General features: G+C 47.0%; 1 protein-coding gene across 1 annotated transcript; it reads right to left on the bottom strand.

The window, feature by feature from the left end:
- On the bottom strand, positions 1 to 25,581 carry CTCFL (CCCTC-binding factor like). The gene is made up of 11 exons (XM_081868209.1): positions 25,388 to 25,581; positions 20,738 to 21,203; positions 19,589 to 19,850; positions 17,019 to 17,186; positions 15,663 to 15,796; positions 14,337 to 14,457; positions 13,216 to 13,365; positions 7,506 to 7,666; positions 3,832 to 4,014; positions 2,452 to 2,569; positions 1 to 724 (listed from the first exon to the last, which is right to left on the bottom strand). The coding sequence occupies exons 1-11, from the start codon at positions 25,546 to 25,548 to the stop codon at positions 591 to 593; spliced, it is 2,058 nt and encodes a 685-aa protein (XP_081724335.1). The 5' UTR covers positions 25,549 to 25,581; the 3' UTR covers positions 1 to 590.
- Positions 25,582 to 26,413: the final 832 nt, after the last annotated feature.

Raw genomic sequence — 26,413 nt, 5'->3', positions numbered from 1 at the left:
TTCTCTTTTCAGTCTGTTTATAGACTTACAGAATTTAAGCGGCGCAGCTGCCGACAGTTTGCTTGTTCTAAAGAGTGCTGGAGGTGTTATGATAGAGGCACTCCTTCTTGTGGGGTAGGTACGCTTTGCCTTGTGGGTCAACCAAGTTTCTGAAACACTGTTTAGTTTAGAAAGGATAAGGGGATGAGTACATCTGTTACAATACCGCTATAAACTCTCTTTTAAAAAATCATCATTGACTCCTGCCACATTTGCTAAAGAGATCTGGGATCCATGCCATAAAGGAATCCATTCAAATTGTATTATAATTCCAGCACTTTATAACTAAACTTGTAACGTCGAATGGAAGCTATTTGAAATCCAACAATTTATTCAGAGGTGACGTCCTTGGCGAGAGAGCCAGAGTTAATTGGAACGATTTCGCTGAGGCATTTTACCTCCACGAACCTACTTCTTGCGTGCCGTTAACAGAACAATGGCAAAACGTAGGCAGTTTCAGCAACCTTCAGGGAATAATGCTCTACAGATCTGCCAATCGAGCTTAATGCCTCGATGTATTTACAAGCAGACAGAAGAGGTGTTTAACCGCATCATTTGTCCATCGAGTCGAAGATCATTTCACAAGTCACCCCAGTTTTCTCGTTGTCCAAAACAACTTCCTTTTTCTCCCATGTTCCGGCAGGGATACGAGGAGCGTAGAATTGAGAGTTAACACAAGGAGTCCCTGGCGGAGGGGAGGAGAGAGAGAAAGAAGGACATTTGTGGAGAACAAATGCATACACAGAAACATAGAAAGCTTCTTACTGTCCTTTTTTATTTCAATCTTTACAGAGAGAAACTATAGGACCCAGCCTCTTGGATAATGGCGTTGTCCCAAGTGAATCCCCGCCTCTCCCACTCCCTCATTCCTCACTGCTATGGGTGCTGCTACATGCCCTTGGTCTTTGAGCTCTTTGCTCTCCTACTTTTAAGGCTTGCCGGGTTCTGGGAGATGGAGGGTCTGGAATTCTTTCTAATGACAACGTGTGTGATGGCCTGGGATTCGGATTCAGATGCTGAACCTGAGGAATCCCAGCCTGCACAGGATTCCCCGCCTCCAGAACCAGCTGAGCCGGGGCTTGGGCATGAGCCTGAAGGGTCCTCACCTGTGCTGGATCCTCAGGTGTAGGCACCAGCTGAGTCTGCTCTGGCTCCTGAGGTGATGGAGGACCCATTGCCTGCAGGTGCTCCACTCTCAGCCCCGTCAGGGGAAGCTGAGGTTGCCTCTGGGTCTGGTAACCCTCCAGCCTCTCCTGAGCTGCAGAGGCTCAGGGCAGAGAGGCGGAGGGAACCAAGTTCCCACAGGAGGAGTGCTTGCCTCCAGGCCAGGAGGGGCGAGTCATCTGTGGATCGGGGCCGCCCTATGCCTCAGGGCAGATAAAAGCCAGCCAGCCCCAGTCCCGAGTTGCAGGAGCAACTTTGTAGGTTGCCAGTTCCTGCCTGAACCTTGTCCTGCTCTCCTGCCAGCGCTCCTGACCTCACCGGACTCCCTGCCCTGCACCCAGCCTCAGCTTTTACGGTCTGCCTCCATATTGCTCCTTCGACCTTGGACTGGACTCGGACCTCGCCTCTTGGTTGACCCACGGGACCAGCACAACGTGTCAGCTGGGTGTTGTTCCAGCTCTCCCAAGATTTCCCAGCTTTCCCCCTCATCTGCCTCTGAGCTGCCACCTCCCTCAACCCCCCCTGTGGTAAATCTATACTGTCTTCCTCTTCCTCCTCCCTGGAAGGGTCAGGATGGGGAGGTGGTCTCCGCCATTCCACCTCTGCCCAGTCCCTGACAGTAGAGTTGGAAGGGACTGCTGGGGGCCATCTATTCCACCCCAATGCGATGCAGGAATCAGTTATAGGATCCCTGACAGATGGCCCTGATCTGTGCATGCATGACTGCAACTGGAGCTGCACGCACATAGCCCTGTCACATAATAATATATGCAATATATTGTGTATACAGTGGTGCCTCGCAAGACGAAATTAATCCGTTCCGTGAGGCTCTTCGTATAGCGGTTTTTAGCGGATCAGCTGATAAGCGGCTTAGGGCTTAGGAAAAGGGGGGGAAAGGGGGGAAAACCCACAGGAAGTCACAAGACATTTTCGTCTTGCGAAGCAAGCCCATTGGGAAATTCGTTTTGCGAAGCGCCTCCAAAACAGAAAACCCTTTTGTCTAGCGGGTTTTCCGTCTTGCGAGGCGTTCGTCTTGCGGGGCACTACTGTAGTTATGCTAATATATATGCTGGTATACAAGGAGACCTTTTAGGCCCAGGCCAATTTCCAGTCTCCCTTGCCAAAATAATAAACACATGTTGCATGTGGCTGTGTGAGCAAAAAGCTGCATGCTTGCAAGTAGCAACTCAGCGCGATCGCAGGACGTGAACCATCTCCCCTTTCACCTGAAGTCACCTCAAAGATTACCTCCTTCTTTGGTGTCACAGCTGGACCCCTTGTTTTCTTTCTTTTTATTCTTATTCCCTTTGCTAGGTTGAACGGTCCTTAACTCGCCGCACTTTTCAGCATGCTTGCGCATATTATTCTGCTCGGAATAAGGGATAAAAAACACACACCAAGATTCACTTATCTAGTGTATTATGCACAATATCCATCTGTCTGTCTGCCTGTTGAGAGTTAGGGCTTATAGTCACCGATTCAGTGAATTGTATTAGGATCAAGGTCAATTAGGATCAATATACAGTGGTGCCTCGCAAGATGAAAAGAATCCATTCCGCGAGTCTCTTCATCTAGCGGTTTTCTCGTCTTGCGAAGCAAGCCCATTGACGGCTTAGCGGCTTAGCGCTATTAGCGGCTTTGCGGATAAATGGCTTAGAAAAGGGGGGGGGGGGGAGTCAGAAAAACTCGCAAGACATTTTCGTCTTGCGAAGCAAGCCCATAGGGAAATTTGTCTTGCGAAGCACCTCCAAAACGGAAAACCCTTTCGTCTAGCGGGTTTTTCGTCTTGTGAGGCATTCGTCTTGCAGGGCACCACTGTAATTCAATGAATTATATAACTTAGGATCAACATTTGACCATGATTTCTGCATTGTAGGGGGCTGGACTAGATGATCCTTGGGGTCCCTTCCCACTCTAGAGATCTATGATTTAGGCTCACGGTGGGGATATAAAAATGGAAATATTAAATTTGGTTCTGAAAGGTCATGCGTAACTAAGTAACAAGTGCCCCCTGAACTGAGTTTGTGGGATTTGACATAGATTTATTCCACCCTCCTTGTTCTTTTATACTAGTGTGTGCTAAATTTTTGAAATATAAATAATAATACGTATTCATTCCTGATAACATAAACATAAGATTCACCAAACTGCTCTCTTTTACTGATTTGAGTCCTTGTTTCTTAACTGATGCATTTCTTTTGCATTTTTGGTTATAATGCCACGATACAGATTTCTTATGGTTTTTCTGTGTTTTTCTCTATTTAATTCTGCTGGATCTGACTTTTACTGGATTCCTTGGAAAAGCAAAGTGTGCACGCATACACACACACACACACACACACACACACACTGATCCAAATGTGTCCAGGGGCCTACAAAGGTTGGCAGCCCCTGGTTTATGATAGCATTGCCTGGTTTGACTGGCAGTGCCTCTATCGGGGTCCTGATGCCCCCCTCTGTCTTGATGCCAAACAAAAAGCACAACAGCAGCTGAAACTGCCACAAGGCTGAATTTTGCAACCCACACCAGATATTTTTTCGCTATTGTGCTTGTATGTACGGAGCACACACAGTTCTGGATCTGTTTGACGGAAGAGACATCTCCTTTACCAAGCAAAGTCAACTCACCCAACGAGAATAGCCTTTGCCACATTTCGGGCATTTGTACACTCTTGGCTGAAAACTGGAGTCATGGTACTTCCTGAAATGGACCATCAGGAGCTGTTTCTGTCGAAAGCGTTTGCTGCAAGAGACGCAGACGAAGGGCTTCTCGCCTGTGTGTGTCCGTTTGTGAATAACCATATGGCGTTCCTGGTGGGGAAGGAAAAGGAGAACTGACTGGAAGGAATGCCAAATGTTTCAACAGCCACGCCTGGAAATGTACAGAACCAGAAGAGGGATGAAAAGGGCGGAGGAAAGGTTGGCGTCACGGAGGCACAGTCTCCGACTGCTTGGGAAGAACCCTGGAGAAGAAGGTACTTAAGACTGCTGTGGGGACTTTCAGTCTTGGCAACTGATTCATGTGACAAGACCTACCAGGGATGCTATGCTCATTAATCCGCCAAGTCTGTGCAGATTGTGTTCTTGCTAATCAAGAGTTAACTCCAACTTGCACGGTGTGATTTACTGCCGGCTCACTCCTGACACCTACAGAGCTACATGCTCCTTGTGTTACAGAGTTGAGCAAGCTCTCCAGTCTCATGAGGGCTTCCTGCATGCGTTCCCTGAACGCCACTGACCCTATCTGCTCCAACCCATGTGTGTCTGCTGACCCCACCCCATGAAGGTCACTCATTTTCAGCAGGACTGAATGGGGAACAGAACTGGAGCCACACTTTGGGAGATCCTTGCCACAGTGCATCTGATGGCACATTCACCCGCTATGTGGACACGAACTGCTTCAGGGGCAACAGCAGCAGCACCTATCAGCCTCCCTGGGATGACATTTTAGTGGTGGGCAGGCAGTGGTTTCGCTTTTCAATGGGAGCCAAGCTCAGCTCCCATCTCCAGTGGCCAGCCGCCATCTTAAATTTAACCAGCATCCAATGCCCCCAGCCTATAGGTCTCTAGGCTGGGTTTTACGACGTTATAGATCTATAGGCTGGGGCAATGCATTCTGGGCAGGTACAGACGGCGGATGGGAGCAGCCTGCCTAAAGGAGGAGCTTGGGGCCCCAGCAGGGAGGTCAAGTTGGTGATGGGCTCTTCTGAGAAACTTGGAAAACTGATGAATAGGGCATTTGCTGAGAAATAATCTGAAAAGCCCAGATGAGCAACTAGCTGTCAACAAGGACCACGTTTTGAATGACTAGCAATCCTGGATTTCTCCCTTATTTCCTGCATGGACCTGGATAAAGGCAAAGGGGACTTTGCCCCTTCCAACTCCTATGCGAACAGCATTGCAGGCAGGCATGGGCAAAGGTCTCCTGTTGCATCCTTTGGTAAGGTAAAGGGTAAAGGGAACCCTGACCATTAGGTCCAGTCACGGACGACTCTGGGGTTGCGGCGCTCATCTCACTTTACTGGCTGAGGGAGCCGGTGTACAGCTTCCAGGTCATGTGGCCAGCATGACTAAGCCGCTTCTGGCAAACCAGAGCAGCACACAGAAATGCCGTTTACCTTCCCGCTGGAGTGGTACCTATTTATCTACTTGCACTTTGACGTGCTTTCGAACTGCTAGGTTATCAGGAGCAGGGACCAAGCAACGGGAGCTCACCCCATCGCGGGGATTTGAACCGCCGACCTTCTGATTGGCAAGTCCTAGGCTCTGTGGTTTAACCCACAGCGCCACCTGCTTTGGTACTTGTGCCATTTGCCCATGTCCTGCTTCATGTTTATATAAGAGGGAGCAGAAGAGCATAAGGTGAGGGACAGAATCGAATTTAGCCTCCGTTGCTGTTTTCCATGGGGAGGAAAAGGCCGAAGAGCCTTTGCCTATGCCAAAACAAAGGAAGTGGCAATGTTAAGTGCCAAGGAAGCTGCCTTATGCAGATTCAGGCCATTGGTCCATCTAGCTCAGTACTGTCTACACTGACTGGCAGCAGCACTCCAGGATTCCAGGCAGGGCACTTTTCCCAGCCCCGCCTGGATATTGAAGCTGGGACCTTCTGCATGCAAAGCAGGTGTTCTGTCGCCGAGCTGTGGTCCTGATCCAAGGAAGTGTCTTTAGGAGCAAAGATACGAAGTTGGGGAAGTAGGAGGGATGAAAAACTGCTGGCATATGTAACATGGCCCTATTTTAATGCCCGTTTTCTACTACTCAAGAGTAGAAAGAGCACGACTGGAAAACTCTTGCTTTAGTTCCAAGTTTGTTTCAAAAATAAATTAATCCTTTGAAAACATACACATGTACACTAATCTCATTATTTGAGAATGCTGGGACCAGTTCAAACAGAAGTAAAAAAAAAACCAGTTGTGTTGAAATTAGTAATGCAACAAGACAAACAAATAAATGCACCATGGAGAACTGGCTCTACTGAATTTATGCATTTTAATTCCAAACTCTCTCCCAAAGTCAGGCAAAGAGGATGAAGCATGCATAATTCGTTCATTTCTACATATGTGTAAGCTGGGAAATGAGGGAAGTATGTACCCTGCTTTTCAGTTATTCATTTTTTTAAAAGGGATGGGAATGAGGTTGGTGGAGATACGATCAGAGAACGCAGTGGGGGCAAATGTCCGAGAGCCAAATAACACATATGGGGGGAGGGGAAACTTGCTTAAATGGGACATTTTTATTCTGAAAACAAAGCAACTGCAGAGATTCAATTCCAGAATGTGTTTGTGAGGCTACTCACTGCTTTCCCTTCAGTATAAGGGGTTGTATGCAATGCTGATGGGAGGGCGTTCCACAGAGCAGGTGCCACCACCGAGAAGGCCCTCTGCCTGGTTCCCTGTAACCTCACTTCTCACAGTGAGGGAACCACCAGAAGGCCCTCAGAGCTGGACCTCAGTGACTGGGTGCTCTAGTGCTTTCACAGCCTTAAGTTAAAGGTAAAGGGAGCCCTGACCATTAGGTCCACTTGCAGAAGACTCTGGGGTTGCGGCGCTCATCTCGCTTTATTGGCCGAGGGAGCCAGCCTACAGCTTCCGGATCATGTGGCCAGCATGACTAAGCCGCTTCTGGTGAACCAGAGCAGTGCACAGAAACGCTGTTTACCTGGAGTGGTACCTATTTATTTACTTGCACTCTGATGTGCTTTCAAACTGCTAGGTTGGCAGGAGCTGGGACCGAGCAACGGGAGCTCACCCTGTCATGGGGATTCAAACCACCGACCTTCTGATCAGCAAGCCGAAGAGGCTCAGTGGTTTAGAGGCTCACAGCCTTACCCCAAAGCAATTATAAAAATTTGCATATGGCAAATCTTTTGTCCTACCACTAAGTTATAGCTCCTTTTGAAGCAAACCAGCTTTTAACTTATTTCCAGCTCCTTTAAAAGCAGGAATCAATTAATTACCACTTGATCACATGCCAATATAATTTTGTCCATTTTCATTCTCGCGGTTCAAATATTATTTCTGGCATGTGGCAGAGAGAAGCGGCTTCAGATACAAAATTTCTCCTCTGATCATGTCGACGGCGAGCATTCTGCTATTAGAAGCACATCAAAAACTGCAATACTTAGTATAAATATCCCCTGCTTCTTGTACCAGAAAATCTTGATATATTTTTTTTAAAAAATGTATAGGACTTTAGCGACAGACTGCGGTGACAAATATTTGCATGGCAATCAAAGGAAACACATCTCCCACAGCAAACTAATCCCATCAAACCGACATTCAGACCCCGACTGTCTTAAATACCTGCTTGCATGCGTAACTGCACTCGTCACATCTGAATCTCTTCTCATTTGTGTGGGTCTTCTTATGCTGTCTGAAAGCGTAGCGCTCATGGAAGACATTTTCGCAGTAACTGCACTTCAGCGGAACTTCAATATAGGAATGGAGGTTTCGCAAGTGGATTCCTAAGGAGAAAAGCATCATCTCAATGATCCTTTCGAAAGATGGAGGGGAGCTTCTTCTTTTTTGAAAAGTGTTTCTACAGATTACCGTAGTTTTCCGTGTATTAGACGCCCCCATGCATAAGACGCCCCCATATTTTGGGGGACTCAAATTTTAGAAAACGGGGAGAGATGGCATCACAAAATCGCAAAAGCCTCCCATCTGTCCCCTCACCGGCAAAAGCTACAAATCGCCCGCCATATTGCCACAGCATCAGCCAATCAACAACACCCATTGATGCAGCAACCAATGACACGCCCAACAGCCGCTGACAGCCGCAGCAGCAACCAATCAAACGTCCACCCTATGCGCTACCCATGTATAAGACGGCCCCCACTTTTTAGCATAATTTTAAAAGGGAAAAAACCTAGTCTTCTACACAGAAAAGTACGGTATTTCCCCAGAGAGGTTACATACCCAGAGTCTCCTTGAACAGATGCACTGATCCAGCACAGCTGAAGAACTATGGGCTTCCAAAATCCAGCCTCAGATAGAGACAGACGCAGAAGCCACGAGACCACAATTCTCATGGTGGCAAATCCAGATTTACCACTGTGTGTAAAACTCAACAGAGACTTGCAGGAAATCATACCTCCACATCGAGAGCATCTACATGGCATATCTAGCTTTTTAAAGGTTTGCACATAAAAGTGCAGCGTGTGAAAGAGGCCTTACCTCTTTATTAGGTTGTCACTCATTCTCTACCCCTAAAAGTTCCCCCATAGCAGGGGTAGGCAACCTAAGGCCCGTGGTCTGGATGCGGCCCAATTGCCTTCTCAATCTGGCCCACGGACAGCCCGGGAATCATGAGCAGAATGTGTCCTTTTAATTAAAATGCACCTCTGGGTTATTTGTGGGGCCTGCCTGGTGTTTTTACATGAGTAGAATGCGTGCTTTTATATAAAATGCATCTCTGGGTTATTTGTGGAGCATAGGAATTTGTTCATTCCCCCCCCCCTCAAAAAAATATAGTCCGGCCCACCACATGGTCTGAGGGACGGTAGACCGGCCCACGGCTGAAAAAGTTTGCTGACCTCTGCCCCATAAGCTATTTTTACCCTGCTATGCTGGCACAACAGCCCTCTAGGAACAGTGGTCTATATGCCATGCAATATTCTTTTAGCTCGCATCTCAGCTTATCAAGCCGCAGCTATAACAAGCAACTACCAGGGGTGTTTAAAAAGAGCTATTTAAAAAGGGAGAGCCTGTGATCAGATGCTTGCAAGCAGGAACTAGGAGGACAAATCTTTGCTCAGCTTCATACTAAGCAGGGCTGGGCTCTCCATGATGCTAAGAACCTCTTTTTCCTTACCCTGCTCCCAAGAGCCCAGAATAGCTACCTGGGGCAGCAGAAGGTGGCAGGCTCTCCACGTCCCCAGTACAGCATACTTCTGCCATTCCACCATTGCCTCTCCTTGCCCTGGGCCTTTGGAGGGTAGGCACCGACAGCAGAGGCGGTGGAGACCTCTGAAATGTCTTTTGCAAGCGCTCAAACCATGCAATCGAAAAAGCTCCAGCCATTCTTATAACATTCTATTCTATAGTGGCAATTCCAAATGTACTTGCAAAGCTCCTAGTTACCAGATTACAACAACAACAACAACAACAACAACAACAACAACATCCCTGTAATGTGAGGGGCTTTTTTCACCTTCAAATGGAAAAGGGTCTGATATACTGTGCTTTGACTTCCACCCCAGCCGCAAAGCAAACTCGGCCATTGCAATAAGATCCCTTTGCTGTAACTTGTGTTATGATTCTCTTGGATTCAAAAATAATAATTCTGCTACACTGGCTTAATGAAATTTAAAAGCAGCCAGGGCTTCCAAGACTCGTATAATCAATTAGTGTTTGCTCTGCAGATATAAGAGTTCAGATGTTAATGGATGCTCTGGGCCAGACCCATGCGACAATAAAAGCCCACAGAAGAGACTCTCAACAACTTCAAAGGAAGCATGGCCTGAATTGATTTTCATTGCCATTCCACATCCTCTTTCAACTCTCCGTGGACTTGTGCTAAGCGATGCAAAAATAGGAATAAAAAAAATTACCTCCACCAAAAAAAAAAAAAAAAAGTGCCAGGAAAATACAGAAGTTGGGAAGCCAATGTTTCTATGATCTGCAGCTGAGCTATTCAGACCTTTCTGCAAATTGAAAAGGCATGTCTTGATTCTGTTTTTCAGTAGAATAATCACGTCTACTAATAGCGATCTCTGCTCTCCAAGCATCCTCTGCTCTCCAAGCATCCTTAACATCCTCCCAGAATTCTTGTTAGCGGTATGATACTGCTTTAAATGTGCCGTGCGGGTGGAATCTTTGTTTCAGGCCTCACCTCTCCTATATTCTCTTAATTCTGCCCAATGTCCAACGCCGTTTATCTTCCCGCCAGAGTGGTACCTATTTATCTACTTGCACTTTGACGTGCTTTCGAACTGAAACGAACAGAAATGCCATGTACCTTCCCGCCAGAGCGGTACCTATTTATCTACTTGTGTTTCGTGCTTCTGAACTGCTAGGTTGGCAGGAGCAGGGACTGAGCAATGGGAGCTCACCCCATCGCGGGGATACGAACCGCCGACCTTCTGATCAGCAAGTCCTAGGCTCTGTGGTTTAACCCACAGCGCCACCCGCGTCCCACAATAAGCATGTGTTATATTCTGCCATTTCTATTCATAGTGTCTTACAATTCCACAGGGAAAAACGTACACTCAAAACCAAGGTTTAAGTGGGTTCATGAGACACTCACCAACCCCAGTCAGACTGGAAATTATTCACAGAAGATAAATACACACACACACACACACACACACACACACACACACACACACAGGTTTTCCATTCCCATAATGCTAGGCTGGCCTAGCATTAAGAAAAAGCACCGCCTTCAGCTGTTCCTCCACTTTTGATGAATTTCAAGGAAGGAAACCTCAACTTAGCTTTATGGGTCCCCATCCCACCCCCCTTTGTCAGATTAGCAACACTGCCCAGGACCCACACCAAAGACACGCTTTTCATTGACTCTGGGGATTAGCACGCAACCACAAATGTTCCTGCAATTCAGAATCGCCACAAGGTGGTGCCAGTTCTCTCTGCTACAAACAGAAGAAAAGTTGCCTAGTCTCGCGGGCCTTGTGTTGCTCCTGCATAAAAACCTCCCTTGGAATAATCGGAAAAGCTAGGGGTAGCAGAGTTTGGGGATGCAAAGGCACCCACAACTGCTGGAGTATGCCAGAAATTAATAAATGGTAGAATTCAGATAATATTTAGAGTACACGCTTGGGTTGCGAACGTGATCTGTGCGGGAGGCACGTTTGCAACCTGCAGTGTTCGCAACCTGCAGCGCTGCATCTGCATGGGTCGCGATTTGGTGCTCATGCGCAAAGTGTGATTTAGCACTTCTGCGCATGTGCTGAAACCCCAGAAGTAACCCATTCCGGTACTTCTGGGTTTTGGCGCATCCGTAACCCGAAAACGCGCAACTTGAAGCGTCTGTAACCCGAGGTATGACTGTATTGTAGGGAAGACGCCAGACCTCAGATTTAAAACAGAGGCTGAACCAATTCTCCTGTTTGGGAGATCAGTGATAGCAATGCCATTAAGAACAGGAGGAGAACTAAGTACCAAGGCCATTAAAGAACAATTTACCAGGCAGGGGCTGCTGCCTGTTAGTCAACTGAAGGAAAGGCAGCTGGGAGAGTGAGGTCACACAGGGGAAATGTGCCCTCTCTGAAAAACAGAGGGGAGAGGGGACAGATGGGGAGGTGTGGCTTGCAGCAAGCATCCTTGGGAAGGAGGAAGGTGGGGCCAGGGACCCCCAGGTGGAACCACCTTGACAGGCTGGGACACGGAGACAGCATGTAGGATGCCTTGGACTCAAACGTTGCACCGCTGTGGCAAACAAGCCCCTCTTGAGATCACGCCCTGAACTCTCTCCAAAGCAGACCCAGGTGTAATAATAATAATAATAATAATAATAATAATAATAATAATAATAATATTTATTTATACCCCGCAATCCCCGGCCAGAGCCGGGCTTAGGGCAGCTAACACCAATAAAATAAAATCACAGTAAAAACATAATAGGGGAAAAAAAGAGGGAGGGAAAAAAACCAATTTAAAATAATAATAAATTTATTATTAGTGTTACCTTGGGTTACATACACTTCAGGTTACAGAGTCTGCTAACCCAGAAATTGTTACAAACTTTGCTTCAGGATGAGAACAGATATAGTGCTCCAGCAGCACGGCAGCAGCAGCAGGAGGCCCCATTAGCTAAAGTGGTGCTTCAGGTTAAGAACAGTTTCAGGTTAAGAACGGACCTCCGGAACAAATTAAGTACTTAACCCGAGGTACCACTGTACATGTTAAAATGCAATTTAAAATGCAGCCTCATTTTAAAATAGCTGATAAATCAAGACCATAAGGGGAGGGAAACATAAAGGTCAGACCAAGTCCAAACTGAAGGCCAGGCGGAACAACTCTGTCTTGCAGGCCCTGCAGAAAGATGTCAAGTCCCGCAGGGCCCTAGTCTCTTGTGACAGAGTGGTCCACCACGTCGGGGCCAGTGCTGAAAAGGCCCTGGCCCTAGTTGAAACCAATCTAACCCCCTTGAGGCTCAGGACCACCAAAGTGTTGTTATCTGTGGACCTTAAGGTCCTCTGCGGGGCATACCAGGAGAGGCAGTCCCGTAGGTACGTGGGTCCTAGGCCGCATGTGTGCAATAAACCCTATTTCTTAAAAGACACTAGTCTCCGCTGTGCCTTGATTTCCCAATGGAAACACAATCCTGGGGACGCCCTGGAATCCTGCTCCCGCTTGGCAGAGATTGGGGGAGGCACGCCACTTGCAGAAAAAGGCTGGGTCAGACCAGTTTAGTCTACACTTGCCATCAATGGCTCTCTGGGATTTCAGACAGACTTCTCTACTAGTGATACCTGCAGCTGCCCAAGGCTGAACCTGGGACTTCCGCATGCAAAGCAGTTGATCTACTGATGAGTAGACTGGACTACACCTGTTTGCATTTAGGAAAGAAAGTAAGAAGTTCTCCTGGAAGTTCACCAGCTTTTTGGTGCAATCCCCCCCCCCCATACAATTTGTGTATGCAATTGTGCCTAGCACACACATTCCTGCAAAGCAATTTATTTGCTTATATCCTGCTCTTCAGTGAAGCTGCTCTTCAGTGAGTATTTTCAACCCCAGAGCTGGAAACAAACCAACAAAAAATAAGAGAAATGTTGATGGGAGAATTTCATAAGCATCTTGGACTCAACTGATTTGTACATGCATAGGAATAATGCTTGCTGGCCTCTTCAAAAAGCCTTCTTGCTACTCTCATTTGAGAAATCAGGGTTTGCCTGCTGCAAAGATTTCAAGCTAGGTATTCATTTGGAACCAATGAGCCAGATTAACACTATATTTGGGGCAGCAGTTTCTTAAGTTAAAATGATGCCAAGCCTAATACTCCATTGATTTTAAAGAACACTTTAAAAAAGAGAGAGGTAATGGGACTTACTTAAATCACCCTTTCTGGCCACAGACGTGTTACAGTGCGGACACTGGTATTTTGGCACATTTTCCTCGTGTTTGTGCAACATGTGGAACTTCAGAGTTCCAGCCTGAGTGAACCTGGCCTTGCAAATCTGACACTCAAAGGGTTTTTCACCTGGGAGGAAAAAGATGAAAGATGTGAATTAGCAAGCAAAATGTCATAGCTGGAAAACTGCGGTGATGTTTTACACACGCACTTCTTCTTTTTTGTTTTACTCCTGATTTTACTGCTGTTGTAAATGTCAGGTGTGTATTTCTCCTCTATAACATCTTTAACATGTCTTAATTCCATTGAGATTTCAAGGTTTCTGGTTTGTCTGTTTGATTCATCCCACGTTAATCGCACGGAACGGGAACATGTGCCACATAATACACGCAACACGTCAAAGAATCACAGAGTTGGAAGGGGCCACGAGGGTCATCTAGTCCAACCCCCTGCAATGCAGGAGTCTTTAGCCCAACATTGGGCTCAAACCCATGACTCTGTCATTAAGAGTCTCGTGCTCTACCAACCGAGCTATCCAACATAATAAGTGGTATATAAGTTTCGTCAATTAACTAAGTATGTAAAACTTCGCTGAATGCCACCCACTGATTTTAATTTACCCAACTAGAGTTTAAAATTCAGGATGCAAGCTTCTAGGTCACACAGAACCCTTCCTCAACTTAATGTTGAAGAGGAAACAACTGTTTCTGTGCAGATTGTGGATGTCACCCAGCTAACTCATACCTGCAGTTGGAGAGTGTGATTTGGAGCCAACACTTAACTAGGATATAAACAGGACACGTTAGTAGGGTCTGAAGTTAAGCCTTGGTGTTCCACCGGCTACGCCAATACCTCCCTCTTGTTTTTCATTGGCCCTGAGTTGACTTCTATCCTGTTGGCACTGAGCACCTGAGTTTGCTATCAGCGGGAACGAAGATAGTTCTGTATATTTTCCCTCCAACTGTTGCCCAGCGAGTTTCTTGCCCTTTCCTCCTTCTACGGCCCGGCACTGTCTAAGACTCTAAGCTCATAGAGGGAGGCATCGCTCCCCTCCTTCAGTGAAATATTTCCATGACAACTGTCGCATTCCTAATTCTTACCGGAGTGAGTGACCATATGCCTCTTCAGCTTGTAAGTGTCCCTGCTAGCATAGGTGCAAAGGGTGCAGTTGTACGGGCGCTCTCCTGTATGCGAGCGAATGTGACGCTTCAGCTTGCTGGCCTGTGGTTACCGACGGAAAGAAATTAAAAAGCATGACAGCACCAGGCACCCTGCCAAAATAACTCATCATTAAAAAAAAAAAAGAAGTTCGCTACTACAAGTGTTATAAATGTCAGTGACTGCCATCATGACAAATGGTTGGAAATTCCAAACTTTTTAAAAAAATAAAATAAAATACTAGGTTTAGTTTTCCCCTGAGCTGAGAGTAAACTGGTGGAACTCACCACTTCATACTACAGAATGATAACCCGGTTGGTTTTGTATCTGTTTTAAAGACTGCATGTTATTGCCAAATGAATCAGACTAAGTTACAGTGGTACCTCGGGTTAAGAACTTAATTCATTCTGGAGGTCCATTCTTAACCTGAAACTGTTCTTAACCTGAAGCACCACTTTAGCTAATGGGGCCTCCCGCTGCCGCCACGCCGCCAGAGCACGATTTCTGTTCTCATCCTGAAGCAAAGTTCTTAACCCGAGGTACTATTTCTGGGTTAGCGGAGTCTGTAACCTGAAGCATCTGTAACCCGAGGTACCACTGTATTTCTCTGGGTAGTTTTGGGGAATCTGTGGCCTTTCAAATATTACTGGACCTCCCATCGTCCCTGATGGCTGCCTATGCTGGCTGGGGCCAAAGGGAAGGAAAACCCATGATGTTTTTCAGTACAATTGTACCTCGGAAGTTGAACAGAATCCATTCTGAAACGTTCGACTTCCAAAGAACGGCTTCTGATTGGCTGCATGAAGCTCCTGCAGCCAATCGGAAGCCGTGGAAGCCCCGTCAGATGTTCGGCTTCCAAAAGAACATTCAAAAACACTCACTTCCGGTTTTCAATCGTTCGGGAGCTGGAACGTTCGACTCCAAAGGCATTTGGGAGCCGAGGTACGACTGTACAGGCGTAGATGAACCAACGACCTGGCTCCCTATGAATCAGCACCCTCTGTTCCTATTGCCGTCTTATATTTCATTGACTTGTTGGCTGTTCCCACCGGCCCGCTGCACATAAGCCACCCGCTAAGCTTTAGCCACGTAAATGCTGCAAATGAATAGCGAACGTCGCAGTCGAAGGAATAAAAGTGAGCACGCCCATTGCAAGTGGCAGGTGCGTCTCTCGGAAAGCGTCCTTCCCTCTGAAAAGCAAAACAGAAGCCTGTCCTCTTTACCAAGTACGGCACTCGAAGCAGTTCTCCTGCAAGTGCCGCACTTACCTCCACACTACAATAGTTGCAAAACGAGCACTTGAAGGGCTTCTCGAGGGTGTGCTTGTACCGCCTGTGCCGCGAAAGCTCCCCGCTGGTCACGAAGGCCATGTCGCATTCGCTGCACTTGTATGGCTTGGTCCCTGTCGGGAGAAACCAGACGTGAGGAGGGGGCTGTGGGCGGCTGCTAGCCGGGGTGGCTACCCTCTGCCCCCGCAGCTGAAGGCAGCGATGGGTCGCTGGAAACAGCAAGAGGGGAGAACTCTCTTGCTCTCATGTTCTGCCTGCTGGTTTCCCATAATGAGCATCCGTTTGACCCCCACGAGAGCAAGACGCTGGGCTCCCCTGGACTACTGCAATGCACTCTATGTGGGGCTAACATTTTTTTTATCTGAATTTGCATTTTATTTATTTGTTAACATTCTTATATTATATCGGTAAACATTGTCATATTACATTACAGGACTTGCTATAATATAATTTCCAACATGTATACATAAATTATATACAGTGGTACCTCAGGTTATGTACTTAATTCATTCCAGAGGTCCATTCTTAACTTGAAACTGTTCTTCACCTGAAGCACCACTTTAGCTAATGGGGCCTCCTGCTGCTGCCGCGCCACCAGAGCCCGATTTCTGTTCTTATCCTGAAGCAAAGTTCTTAACCTGAAGCACTATTTCTGGGTTAGAGGTGTCTGTAACCTGAAGCGTATGTAACCTGAAGCATATGTAACCCGAGGTACCACTGTACAAATTTTATATACCTAGAAAGAAAATGAAACACAAAAAAAGAACGAAGAGAAAAAACAAAAACAAATTCCTCCCCCAAATCATATACATACTCACACACTAGACCTCCTGTCTTTCCTGCTGTATATTCCTTTTTTACAAATGAATGTATTCTTCTTATTATATATTTATTTACATATTATCTAATACATTCCTGTATCAATATGTGCTCTTAGTCTTATTTCTCAACTCAGTCTCATTCCAACGTCAATCAAATGCTAGCATAGGTAGTGAACCTTTACTGTATTTTTGAACATATGTTTTTTTATCTATCCCACTTTCCCATAAATTTTTGTTTTGAATTGCCTCTCAGGGTATTTTTTAACTGTGCCCTTTCAGCAATTTTTTGTAGCTTGTAATGCCAGTCCGTTATTGTCGGGGCTTCTTGTTCCTTCCACCCCTTTTCCCCACGTGGGGCTAACCTTTGAAGGCGGCTCAGAACCTGCAACTAATACCGAATGCGGTAGCTAGACTGCTGACCGGGAGCAGCCGCCCAGGACCATATCACACCAGTCCTGAAAGATCTATGTTGGCTCCCAGTTTGGCTCCCAATTTGTCGGAAGCCAATCCGTACCTGTGTGCGTGTTCACATGGTTGCGCAAGAGGGAGACGGTCCGGAAAGCCTTAAGGCACAGGTGGCAGAGGTGGGACTTTTCCTCAGAGTGCTTTTTCATGTGGCGATGAAGGCCTGACACTCTGAAACAGGCGAACGTGCACAAACTGCAACAGTGCAGCACATCCCCTAGGAGAACGCAGCTGGTTTCAGGTCAAATAAGCAACAGACAAGATCCTCTGCACCACTGGTGCAGAAGTTAAAACCATCTTCCCCTCCATCCCGCAAAGGCAGTTGCCTCTTTCTGGGGCGGCCTTTCCGTGAGTCAGCCTGCAAAAATTTCCTGGTGGCCTGGATGAGCTGAGCAAATTTGTCTTCTTCGCCAGTGATTCATGCCCACACAAACAATCTTTCACTAGCTCCGAGTTTACCAAGGACGTTTCCTCCACAAAAGTTAAGCCCAAACAGGATAAAAGTAGTGAACTTTCCCCTTCCTCCACCGTTAACTTCTTTTTGCCTTAACAACAAGCGCTATGGAAACAACAAACTGCTCGGTGGGCTGAGGGCACATATTATGAACTGCGAAAGCAGGTTGGGAACAAGACGCAGGCACTTTTAATACGGCCCTCAGTGCGAATCTTGCGTTCCCTGTCAGGGAACTGCCATCGGAGCCAGAGGTGGAGGGAAGGCTCCAGAGGGATGCCGGAGAGGGTCCCAGTAGGGAGAGAGGCAGCCCATCCGCTGGGGAAGGAAATCAGCGTAACACCAGGGGTGAAGGGGGGCAGATGGGGGAATCGGAGAGAAGGCTCCTGGACTCCTCGCCGGAGACCAGCGGGGAGAGCACGGGTCCTCCGCTGCCCACACCCTCCCTGCACAGAAGACTTCCGCGCAGGGAGAGTAGGAGGCGACTGGGCGTCAAAGAACTTCTTTGCTGGAAGAAATTCAAGAAACGCCCACTGACGGATTCTGCCAGCGACTGAGACAGCCATGGATGGGTGGCTGTCCGGACAGAAAGGGTTCACCCAGGTGACTCAGCCAGGTGTGGCGACGACTTACGCACGAGCAACCCCCTAGAACCATTACATTCCCCTTAACGTGAGAGCAGCCCTGCTAGATCAGCCTAAAGGTCTATTCAGTTCCAGCGTCCTCTATGAACAACCAGATGTCTCTGAGAAGCCCACCGTCAGAGAACTGTTACTCACCAGGGACTGGCATTCAAACAGGTGCTCCCTCTGGTTCTGCAGCTAATATGAACTCCCCCCCCCCTTGGAGTCCCACTGGCCTGTTGTCTTGACTAACACCAGCCACTATGGGCAGCTTCCAACATAAATAAAAACATAACGAAACATCAAACATTAAAATAAGCTTCCCTATACAGTGGTGCTCACTGGAAGGATAGATCCTGAAGCTGAGGCTCCAGTACTTTGGCCACCTCATGAGAAGAGAAGACTCCCTGGAAAAGACCCTGATGTTGGGGAAGATGGAGGGCACAAGGAGAAGGGGGCGACAGAGGACGAGATGGTTGGACCGTGTTCTCGAAGCTACCAGCATGAGTCTGACCAAACTGCGGGGGTAGTGGAAGACAGGAGGGCCCGGCGTGCTCTGGTCCATGGGGTCACGAAGAGTCGGACACGACTAAATGACTAAAGAACAACATACAGTGGTACCTCGGGTTAAGAACTTAATTCGTTCTGGAGGTCTTAACCTGAGGTACCACTTTACCTAATGTTCTTAACCTGAGGAAACTATTCTTAACCTGAGGTACCACTTTAGCTAACGTTCTTAACCTGAGGAAACTGTTCTTAACCTGAGGTACCACTTTAGCTAATGTTCTTAACCTGAGGAAACTGTTCTTAACCTGAGGTACCACTTTAGCTAATGGGGCCTCCCACTGCCGCCGCGTGATTTCTGTTCTCATCCTGAAGCAAAGTTCTTAACCTGAGGTACTATTTCTGGGTTAGCGGAGTCTGTAACCTGAAGCGTCTGTAACCCGAGGTACCACTGTACTGGGCTGCCTTCAGAAGTCACCTAAAACTGTATAGTTACTTATCCCCTTGGCTCAGGGTTTGCATAACTCCATGCCCTCCAACATTTCTCCTATGAAAATAGGGACATCCTAAGGGAAAGCGGGACATTCTGGGATCAAATCAGGAACCGGGACGGCTTCTGTAAATCTGAGACTGTCCTTGGAAAACAGGGACACTTGGAGGGGCCAAAGTACCATGCATGAATGAATAACTATGCATAAGAAAGAACAGCAAACTAACGACATCCCCTAAAACAGCGGTTCTCAACCTGTGGGTCCCCAGATGTTGTTGGACTACAACTCCCATCATCCCTGAGCTCTGGCCTTGCTAGCTAGGGATGATGGGAGTTGTAGTCCAACATCTGGGGACCCACAGGTTGAGAACCACTGCCCTAAAAGGTGCCCAAGTAGCTGTCCAACTGGATCTGAACAAGGGTCCACCTACCCCAATTTCCTAACAACAGTTGTCCAAACAGCAGGCACCATCAAAGAACCAGAAGCCCTTACAACAATCTGTATTTACACAGGAAGGGCAATATACACTGTTGTGCAGGCGACTCTTTACCTTCTTCCTTCTGGACTCTGTTCCTGTGGGCTTTCGTGGCAGCATTGGTACTTGTCATGACAGGACGCTGTTTTGACGCGGGTGCCTCGTTCAGGTCCTTGTTTTCAGAGCTGTGGCACAGAGAGGCACCTCCTTTCATTCTGCCGCTCAGAGGTTTTGCCTCCTCCATCGCAAGGGAACGGCCAATTCCGTCTTCCTCCACTACAAAGAACTGCTGGTCCTTGCCACCAGCTGCAACTGCATATTTACTTCTATCCTTCTGCTTTTAAGACAAAAAAGGAGAAAGAGCATTAACTCAAAATGTGACGAATCGTAGGCACACAGCACACAGCTCCAGACGGGTGATTCGCTTCTCGGCCTTTTGGCCAAGATCAAGCGTAGTGTGCAGACTGATGCTTCCATCCCAGGCAAAAATTTGCGGAGAACGTTGGAACTCTTCTTAAGTCACGACTCCTAATACTGAGCACTGCCTGGCAGGGCTTAATGCACCAGTAGCACTTATGTTATGCTTGCAGCAGCTGCTGGGCATGCCGACCAGGGTAGCGGGCAGTGGGCAGGCAGACTGCTGTACCAGCACATGACAGCAGTGGGGCCAACTTGAGATCCAATGGGTTTTAGGGTGGATGCAAAGCACAGTAGCAAGACTAAGGGTACCTAAAGGTTGCCAATCAACATAGTTGCACAGTTTTTAAAAGGAAATAATTGTAGGAAATATTACAGTATAGAGGAACTGTATTTAAATAACCACCCTCATAATAATAATAATAATAATAATAATAATAATATATTTATACCCTGCCCATCTGGCTGGGTTTCCTCAGCCACTCTGGGCGGCTCCCAAAAGAATAATAAGCGATAAAACATCAAACATTAAAAACTTCCCTAAACAGGGCTGCCTTCAGATGTCTTCTAAAAGTCAGATAGTTGTTTATTTCCTTGACATCTGATGGGAGGGCGTTCCACAGGGCGGGTGCCATTACCAAGAAGGCCCTCTGCCTGGTTCCCTGTCACCTCACTTCTCACACTACCGTTAGTTTCAATTTCCTTGATTTAAATCAACCCGCCCTGGACAGAAAGCCAGTGCAATCCCTTTTGCTTCCAAAAGGTCTGAAGCATATTTATATTCAGGTTCTCCCACAGCTGCCTTACCGACTGCACATGAACCCGAAGGGCGTCCGGGGTCTTCTCTGCTGACCTTTCACCTCCATGATTGAACGCCTGCACTTCTTTCAGGCCGTGGGTGTGCACCCCTTCCGTTTCATGGATTGCATAGAAAACCTCCGGCAAACTTATCACCAGGCTTTCCTCTTCTGCAGCTTCGCTTTGTGGGACCACCTCCAAAGGATGCAGGATGCTTGCCTCTCGTTGCGTCAAGGTGTGCTGATGGGCAGGAGGAGCCCCCTCGAAATCATCCTCACCTTCCTTCAAATGTACCACCTTCAGCAAAACGAGGCTTTTCCCTCCCTCTCCTGAAGAAGGGGGCAGCTGCGTATCTGAACCCTCTTCCAGCTGTCCTTCTTCTCTGTCAATCTTCCTCACCCTTTCGGAACCTTTGATTTTAGTGAACTGCTGACCGGGTTCTGCATCCTCCATTGCTGGGCTCAGGAGACGGATGCTACCAGGGAACAAAGTTTCTCCAGGTTAGAAAAGCGCCACGGAAGGTCACGAAGCCAAAGCAGTCCGTCCTTCGCAGCGACCGACCCCAGAGGTAAGAGGGGTGTTTGGAGGGAATGCTTAACAGAACTAGCTGGCAGGCCTCTTGCAAGTCGGGGAAGGGGCTCTCCAGCCCTCTATTTTTCACCCTCCCCCAAAACAGAACTTTGCTTAAAAAACAGGGGGTGCTGAGTTGGGATCCCCCTCCCCCATGTTTAGGCCATTTCCCTATGTTTTCTGCTTCTGTTACTTTCAAAAATAAAACCTAAAAACTTGAATGTCGATCTCATTCCAAAATGAATGAAAGGGGTTAAGTTTGCTGCATGTACTGTATTAAAAGAAAACATCGTGAAAATGATGTATAGATGGTACTTAACCCCACTAAAATTGGCAAAGATCTGCCATATGAATGATAATATATGTTGGAAATGTAGAGAAAAAGATGGTACCTTTTTTCATATGTGGTGGACGTGCCCCAAGGTGAAAGACTTCTGGGAAAAGATTTATAATGAATTGAAAAAAATGTTGAAAAACACATTTATTAAGAAACCAGAGGCCTTTCTACTTGGAATAATAGGAATGGAATTGCCCCAAAAAGATGTTAGACTATTTTTGTGTGCCACCACAGCGGCAAGACTGCTGTTAGCTAAAAATTGGAAATCCCAAGAAATTCCAATGGTGGAAGAATGGCAGATGAAGATGTTGGACTTTTTGGAGCTAGCCGACCTGACTGGAAGAATCTGCGACCAGAAAGAAGAGGAATATCAAGAAGACTGGAAGAAATTTAAGGACCATTTAACTAAATATTGTAATATAAATAATTAGAAGTCACTTGAAAGTACCAAACACGCCGAGGATTAAAATAAGATTCAATTGTAAGTAATTTGGATTTAGAATATTAAGAAAAAAGAAGATAGGTAATTGTTGGAAATAATTTTAGCTGAAGAATAATATTGGAGAGCTGTTATATGCAGATACAATGAAATTCAGAAGGGAGGGATTCGAGGAAGTCAATTAACAATGTAAGAGATAATTTGGGTTTTTCAAGTGATATGTGTTTAATATTTTTTTTTTGTTTTCTTTTTTAGTATTGTAAGGTGTCTTCTCTTGTGTGTTTTCTTTTCTTTTTTCTATGTGATATTTGTTATAATTGTGAAAAACTTAATAAAAATTATGGGGGGGGGGGAAATGACGGTACAGATGCAGGATATAAATTGTGGCTGATGGGTCCACACCGCTTCCTAAACCAGCCATGGGAACACACAGGGTGCAGAGTAAATGGGAGTGTGTACACAGCCTAAATTCCAGACTGGTGTTTGTTGTGGAATTGTTGCTTCTAATGCATGCAAAGGTTTTTTTGCTGGAGCTTTTGTTTTGTTTTGTTAGCATCCAGTGGGAAAACACAGGCATGGCACCATCCAATCGACTGGAAACAACATGCAGGTATTTGACAGCCCTCTTCCCCAAATAAACACAGATGCATCACTGTGGAAAGGATAAGGTTCGACCAAACATCCTGTACTCACATTGGACCCATAATCCATAGCATCATTTAGTACATGAACATACAGTCTGAAAGCAAGACAGAAAAGCAGGTATTTTCAAAAGCCCCACACCCCAATTTCCTCTGCCTTCTGTCCTCTACCCATTTCCCTTCTGTTGGATCCACCCAAAATGCTTTTAATACCAAATTAGAGCTGAAAATTCCAACTAGTAATCCTAATCTAATGCCAGGGATAATGCACCCTTTTATTCAGTTCCAAACTATCCCTAAATCATCTGTACTGTGCTATGACCCTGAACCTCTTCTGCCAACTCACACAGCCCCTTTTTCCTCAGCTACAAGGTAATTTCTGATTCGGGCTCCACTTTCTCAGTTTGTTCAGTTGCCTGCAATAAGTAAAAAAAAAATCCCGCAAATGAACACACAGGAATTCTGTGTGTGTTGAAAGAGATGTGTTTCTTCCCTCCTTCTAGTTAAGTTTTTATATTAACCTTCAGTACGTTAAAAATGCTACCAAAAATCTACAGAGGCTTGTGTGCATTTTTGAAAGGTGGCTCTAATCTCGTAATCCAAACCTAAACATCTCACTTTAATAATTTCTCTCTTCGGCTGGAGGAGCCCCAGCCCAGACTATCCTTCTAATGACACTGCCCACCAAGAATTTATTACTGATAGCAACCTCTTCAATGCTCATCTTGCATATGCACATCCCATATTTTGCTCTCTTTTCCCCCCTAAACTCAAATACAGCACTCCCCCACGGTAATTCCTCTACCTGACTTGCAGTTCCCGTATTATCTCAAACCCTAAACCTTTCTAATTCCAATCCCATCCTGAAATACTGCTTCCCAGCCCCCGGACACATTTAAGAACGTAAGACAAGCCTGAAAAACTGGCCAGTGGCCCACCTAGTCCAGAATCCAGAGCTCAGAGCAGCCAACAAGATGGTTTGTGGGAAGCCTGCAAAGCAACAGCACTCGGCCTTTCTTGGAAGTGAGTGCTGCTAACTTCCTTATTTATTTGTTTACTCAACTGGTTTAGGCCTCCCATCAACATGTTCTCTGGGCCTACTACAGAAATGATAAGAAAATCCACTGTACCCACTAGCAACAGTGTGGCTTATGTGGTTTTTGTTTTGATTGTGTATTTTTTGCTTTGTGTATTTTTTTGTTGTGAATCGCCCTGCAAACTACTGATGAAGATTGGTATACAAATTTAATAAATAATGTGCGCTGACTGTACATGCATGCATGCTTTTTTGCTCTGTGCACATAGACTAGCACATTGCGACTGCAAATCACGATCTGCGCCTGACTTCACATCAATCCGTGAACACCTTGGATCAATGGATTACACCAGATCTTTAAAAATGTGAGGTTGCTCAAAACCCTTTTGTATTGAAATCAGTAGAACATGCTCCAAAGGCTTGAGACCAGGAAGATCAAGGCTGCAGACCTATGCACGCTTTACCCAACAGGAACAAGCCCAACTGAATTCCGTGGGTCTTACTCTTGAGTAAACACGCATTTGAGATTGCAGTATTTTTCGGTCCGATTCACCGCCATCATGGTGAGTGCCCACAAGATTGAAACCTGAGTGCTTGATCCCCATACAGATTTACTCGGAAGTAAATTCCACCAAGTTCAAGCACACAATCCTTTCCCCACGCTTACTTAGGGTGAAAGCTTACTTCCAAGTAAGCATGCATAGGATCGGGGCCCCACCCTGCATCTTTCTAGTCTGCTCCCGTCCCATTCTTTATGTGGGATGACGGGATCACTCCGATTCCCTCGAACCCCACCCCCCAATATCGCCATTAGGAATCGCAAATTCCTTTCAACTCTCCATTTGTCTCCTGTTCACCGCTGCCCCACTCTGCAATTATCACCCATACCCGGCATCTCACCCCTCATTCCCTCCCTGGATCTCACCCCCTTGGGCCTGCAGGGGGCCTCCCCTTCCGTCCTCACTCCCCAAGAAGCGCCAGACGCCCCCGCGTTCATCCAGCAGGGCGGGCCGTGCGCGCAATCCGCAGGGCTGGTCTTTCCCGGCTGCCTGGCGCAAGCAAACGTTGCAACAACCAGCGAGCCCGGGGATGCGATGCCAAAGGCGCGCGCCAAGCAAACTCTGCCAGGCGTGATCAGACATCCGAGGGCAGTTTGCACAGGTCCAGCTGCACCTCTGCAGATCCAGGCACGCGGCTTGCCATTGATGCGAAAGCACTATCCTGTGCCTAGGATCGCGGTTGCCCGCCTGCAGCCTCACTTGCGCACGGAGGCGCCGTTTAAACTCAGTGGGGCTTGCGCGGGGTTGGGAGTGCAAGGTTGCAGCCGCAGTTAACTAGGAGTAAAGTGGCATGCGGTGTAAACGGGTTTGCTTGGGGGGGAAACAAAACCCTGTGCGCGCTTTAAATCCCGCATCAATGGGATTGCGCCTCCAAAGGACGCCTGGGTGGGTTCAGGGATGCGGGAACCCAGATGTTGTTAGGCTGCCACCATCCCAGAATGGGCAATGCTGGGAAGGAGAGTACACCAGCTGGAAGCCGCAGCCTCCCCGTCAGCCGCTGCAAAAGGCTTCTGCAAGTGGATCAAGGGCCTACCACCAAAGCTATGCTCATTTTGCACGGAACCGCGAGAGACAACCTGAGAAAAGGCTCAGCTTGCATGCTGGCTGAGAGGCAGGGAGCAACTGGAACAGCCTCCATCAGTCTGGCATTTTCCATATGTTTCGGACTGCCTGATAGGAGTAGCAGAAGCAAACCATTACTCCTTTTAAGGGCAGGCAGTCCAAATATTGCTCCCATCAGGCCCTGCCAGTGTGATCAGGGATGATGGGAGTTAATCCTGGCTAGAACAATGAGCCTTCTGCACGGCAACATTCTTGCAAGCTCCATGTGTTCTCTTTCTGTGGCATTCCCAAGCAAGGAGCTGCCTAGCCTCTTTCCTATTTGTGAAATTAGTCCCCTTTAGTCCGTGTTTTGGAGGCAGCAATAACTAACATGTCACAATTTTCTTGACCTTCGCCTCTGTTTTCTAAGTGTTTCCATTTGAAATCACTTCTGCCGGTTTGTGTTGAAATGGTGTGTTGGAAGATATTCCCAGAGAGGGAGAGAAAGAGTTTTATAAGAGAGAAAATTTAACTAGCCAATCCTCTGCAAGCCTTGTCACTCACTAGCTGCTGGTTTTTATAGTTGCATTGATCTGTATTCTAGGAGGTTGCCTAATGCAACTCAAAATGGTGAGTGGATCAATCCAGCATGTAAGTGGTCCTGTTCTCAGTGGTTGGTGGCCTCACCAGTCCTAGTTGCCTTATCTGTTTATGATACCCTGCTTGCAGATAAGAGAAACAAGGAGCCTCAGGGCGCATGTGAAAAGAACAGAAGAAGAGCTCTGCAGGATCAGACCAAAGGACCATCTAGTACAGCATCCTTGAGGGATGCGGGTGGCGCTGTGGTCTAAACCAATGAGCCTCTTAGGCTTGCCAGTCAGAAGGTTGGCGGTTCGAATCAGGGCTGTAGCTGGGTGTGTGTGAGAGGTGGACCCCCCCAGGGGCGCAGGCGGCCCCCCCACAAAATTAGCTAAAATATTCCGTCATAAGAAAAGGTTTTTAATAGAGGGTGAATTGAATGCGGGGGGGGGGGGCTGGAAGAGGTGGAAAGAAGAGCTAAT

This window comes from Podarcis erhardii (genome assembly GCF_964252035.2).
Source record: "Podarcis erhardii genome assembly, chromosome: 6".
In the NCBI taxonomy this organism is placed as follows: domain Eukaryota; kingdom Metazoa; phylum Chordata; class Lepidosauria; order Squamata; family Lacertidae; genus Podarcis; species Podarcis erhardii.
The sequence above is the reverse complement of the archived record's forward strand: the minus strand, read 5'-3'. Positions and strand labels throughout refer to the sequence as shown.